The following is a 3,965-nucleotide window of genomic DNA, read 5'->3' on the forward strand; positions in this document are numbered from 1 at the left end:
TGCCCCCAATACCCATGTAATACTAACGTAACACTGTGAATGGACATCAATGTCCCTCATCATAAAAGATGGCCTAACAATTTATTATACTGCCATTTCCAATTTAATGGAGTGATAATATGGTTATATAAAGGGTTCAAACCCACACAATGCAAATATTTAGTAGTTTAAAATAAAATAATTTATTATAGTTTTTCTTTGACTAATCTTTACCTTGGTGGCATGTGAATGTATTATTCGTTAAAAGACAACAATTTATTATACTTTCTTTGACAAACCTTTACCTTTATAAATAATATGTACTTAATTATTCAATATATTTAAAGTCTATTTAGATTTTCTTATACAACCTAAATCATAACTTAATAAGCTCATTTAACAAATTAACTGTTTAAAACCAATGAAAAAAGGTTACTTTAGACCCAAATTTTTCCCCACCCGCACAAATTTTTTTTTTTTACTATTCTCGAAAATAGCCCTAGATGCAAGTTAACGGTAGCTCACGACTATTTGTTTTTAATAACTTGATACAATGCTGTTTTCCCTTATTCTATTGGCCACATTGTATGTTACAGAAGTGACTATACGCTATTGTAAAGAAATAAAAAAATCTTCTTCCTCGTTTATTAATTGAGACCATGGTTAGGTTACATGCAGTAAAAAGTGGTGCCATGTCACTAACCAAATTCACTACTAAAGTGTGTAGTAGTTCACATGTAAATTTAGTAAAGGGCAAAAAAGGAAAGTAAAAAAAATAGAAAAAGAAAAAGTGTGAAGTGTTTTAATTTGATTGCAGTGGAAATTAAATAAACAAACATCCACCCGCAACCTCCCGTTTTTGCCCTCCACACCTAATCATATTCAAGCGGACATTGTTCCTTGCTTGGTTGGGGGAGGGGGCGATGTGATAGTGGGCGCGAGTCCATTACACACGGCTTCCTTCACTTACTTTTGGTATGATGGCCTAGTTTTGCTCTCCAAATCAACAACTTCCCCCTCTTATTCAAACACCTTAATTCGATAGCTCAGTCCATTACTTTTATTACACACATGAAAGGAAAAAAATGTGTAATCTACTTTTCTAATTTTTAACATGTTTTATGTCACATTTGACTCTTTAGCATATATATTCAGGAATTGTCAATTCTTTACCGGTCATGTAATGAACCAAATTTTTAAAAAGTAGACAATATAGGCGTCACTTTGTGTACAAGGTTTCCATTAATTCCCACCCATTTTCATACGATTAACTTTTTTCATAAAATATTTTAAGATTACTTTCTACAAAGTACCTTTTGTAAGAGACGTTTTAGATACGAACAATCCTATATATATTATTAATTTTATTTTAAACAGTAAAACATGAACTCTTATAACTTCTTTTAGGGAAAATATCAGATGTTCATTTGATTGGTTAAAGTTGTCATTTATCAGCTCTCTCTATAACTGTCCATCCTAAATCCCTCAGCCATCAAGTTAAAAATCATTATCTAACAAGGCTTTTAACCAATCAAGCAACACCACATGTTAAAAATTCTGCCGAGATCAACTTCTGGACATTTTAAAACCTAGCCCGACACCTAGAATATCTAGTAGGTGCCTAGAGGCTAGAAGTTTCTTGTCACTCTACACTTAGGCCATCTGTAGTAGGCGCGGGGTTTGGGCGATTTTGGGCGAAGGTGGGCGAACACCGCCCCGACGAATTGTGGGGCGATAAGGGGGGGGGGGCAAGGTATTTATCGCTGGCTTGTGTTGTTTTGTTATTATTATTATATTGTGTTTGATATATATATATATATATATATATATATGTATATATAGCTACAACACCATTACACAACAAAAAACATACTCTTTGCTGACTAGGTTCCACATGACGCAAATCGCCCCATTTTGTAGCCCCTCCACTACACATAGCCTTAGTGTTTCTAATTCTCTTATTTTTGTAGAGAACAAAACCAGTCGGCCATTAAGGAATAAAACTTAGGTAGCGTTTAGTATACATGAATGACATGGGGAATGGAATTATTCAATACGTGAGAATGACGAAAGTGATGTTTGGTTGCTCAATTAAATGGAATCATCCATTACAATGGAATCCTATTCCATCAAAATCATTCATTCCCACCCCTTTTTTTTTTTCATTCCATTCCTCCCTCACTCTACTTTCTCAACACCACCACCACCTAACAACAACAACCACCACCACCAGCTGATCGCCACCGTCGCCGTCGATACCACCCCCACCACCACAACCACCCCGCCTGACCGACAACGCCACCATTTTTGTCGCTAGAGCTACCACCACCACCGTCGCCATTTCAGTTTTTTTTTAAATATATATTTTAGGATAGGAATATTTTTATTTTTTCTATTTCATTCCTATAATTTTTTTTGAATATTAAACAATATAAAGTAATTATTTATTTCATTCTCATATCCTAACCAAACAAGACAATGAATTATAATGATCCTCACTCCATTACTTCCCACCAAACATGTTATTTGTATAAATAGCTTGATAGTGTTTTGATTTATGTGAAAAAAATACAAAGTTGCTAGGCGATTTTGATGGACAAAATGGTGACGTTGACCTGCCAAATTGTCATTTTCCTTTTCTTTTATGTGACGCTCAAAAAGTATTTAATTGCATGTCTACTTGGTAAGCATCAATTAGCAACCAAACCATGATTAGCCCTGTGTTCATCAACTTCCTTGTATTTGTTTAACAATACGTCATGGATAAATTGAAAGTTATAAAGTTAAACCTTATCCAAATCTAAATCTAAATCTAAATCCATGAGGCTATCAAGTCTATTCATGTTTCTCTTCATTAAAGTCTTTCTGGTCAGAATATTCGTTCCCCTATTTCTAGAAGTTCCTACGTATAACATATTCACACACATATATATATACACACACTCTATTACACATAACACATTACTTCACACACAATAAACATTAGGGTTTCTTGGACTTTCTTTTTCTTATTTTGTATATTTAATTACATTAGAAGCATGTCATCTAAGGGTTATAGTTTGATGGTGGATCATGAGAAGAAGATGAAGAGGAAGATTTCGAACCGAGAATCATCCAGGAGGTCTAGAATGAAGAGAGATCAACACATGAAGGATCTCAGTGAAAAATTATATTATTTCTTGAAAAAGAGAGATGAAATCTTACCGAAAATGAAAGGAATCGCGCAAGTGTACGCTGCGATGGAGATGGAGAACATGGTTTTGAGATCACAGAAACAAGAGTTGGAGAAAAGATTGGAGTATGCAAAGAGTGTTTGTGGCTGGTGTGAAGGTGATGGTTATGGATCAATGTCACTAACTGGTGGTTTTCAAGAGCCATGGGACCAACATCAGATTTCTAACTCCATCTCTCTCATGTCATCTACTGGAAATTTCCAGTTTTAAGTTCTATTTTAGTATAAATTGTATCCTTGATGCTATAGTAATGTATTTATAAGATAGGATAATGTTTTGACAAATTTAGTGTGTATAAACTCACCATAACACTTTAATTTGAAAACTGGATTTCAATAATTTTTATTAGGCCCAATGCCCCTATAAGAATTTATAATATATAATAGTTGGCCGATGATAATTCTTACTTTTTATTTTTGTTGGTAGGGGCAATTTCATTCTAGTGAAGAGTAACCCCATTTTACTTTATAAAACAACCGAGTGATTTTATCCTAATCAAAATGCCATAAATTGTATTGATCGATACAACAAAAATAAATGAAGGGACAAACAAGGTTAGTTATGTGTAGAGTGTGAATATCTTTGGCGTTGAACTTAAAGTTAGGTGTGTGTATATGACCGAATTGCGAGTATAATGCATTATTGATGAGTAAATTATAATGTGGATCATTAAAAGTTGGGTGTGTATTTGATCAATTTGTGAGTATAAATTTTATTGGCAAATGTAGTCATTGCCCTATACATTAAGCAACG

General features: G+C 33.8%; 1 protein-coding gene across 1 annotated transcript; it reads left to right on the plus strand.

Annotated features, from left to right (window-relative positions):
* The first annotated feature begins 3,017 nt into the window (after positions 1 to 3,017).
* Positions 3,018 to 3,422, plus strand: LOC143529599 (bZIP transcription factor 44-like). The gene has a single exon (XM_077025359.1). The coding sequence runs from the start codon at positions 3,018 to 3,020 to the stop codon at positions 3,420 to 3,422; it is 405 nt and encodes a 134-aa protein (XP_076881474.1).
* The last annotated feature ends 543 nt before the right edge of the window (positions 3,423 to 3,965 follow it).

The sequence above is a fragment of the Bidens hawaiensis genome, unplaced genomic scaffold (assembly GCF_021521415.1).
Source record: "Bidens hawaiensis isolate Kalapana, Puna unplaced genomic scaffold, B.hawaiensis_p1.1 tig00008580_1, whole genome shotgun sequence".
NCBI lineage: Eukaryota > Viridiplantae > Streptophyta > Magnoliopsida > Asterales > Asteraceae > Bidens > Bidens hawaiensis.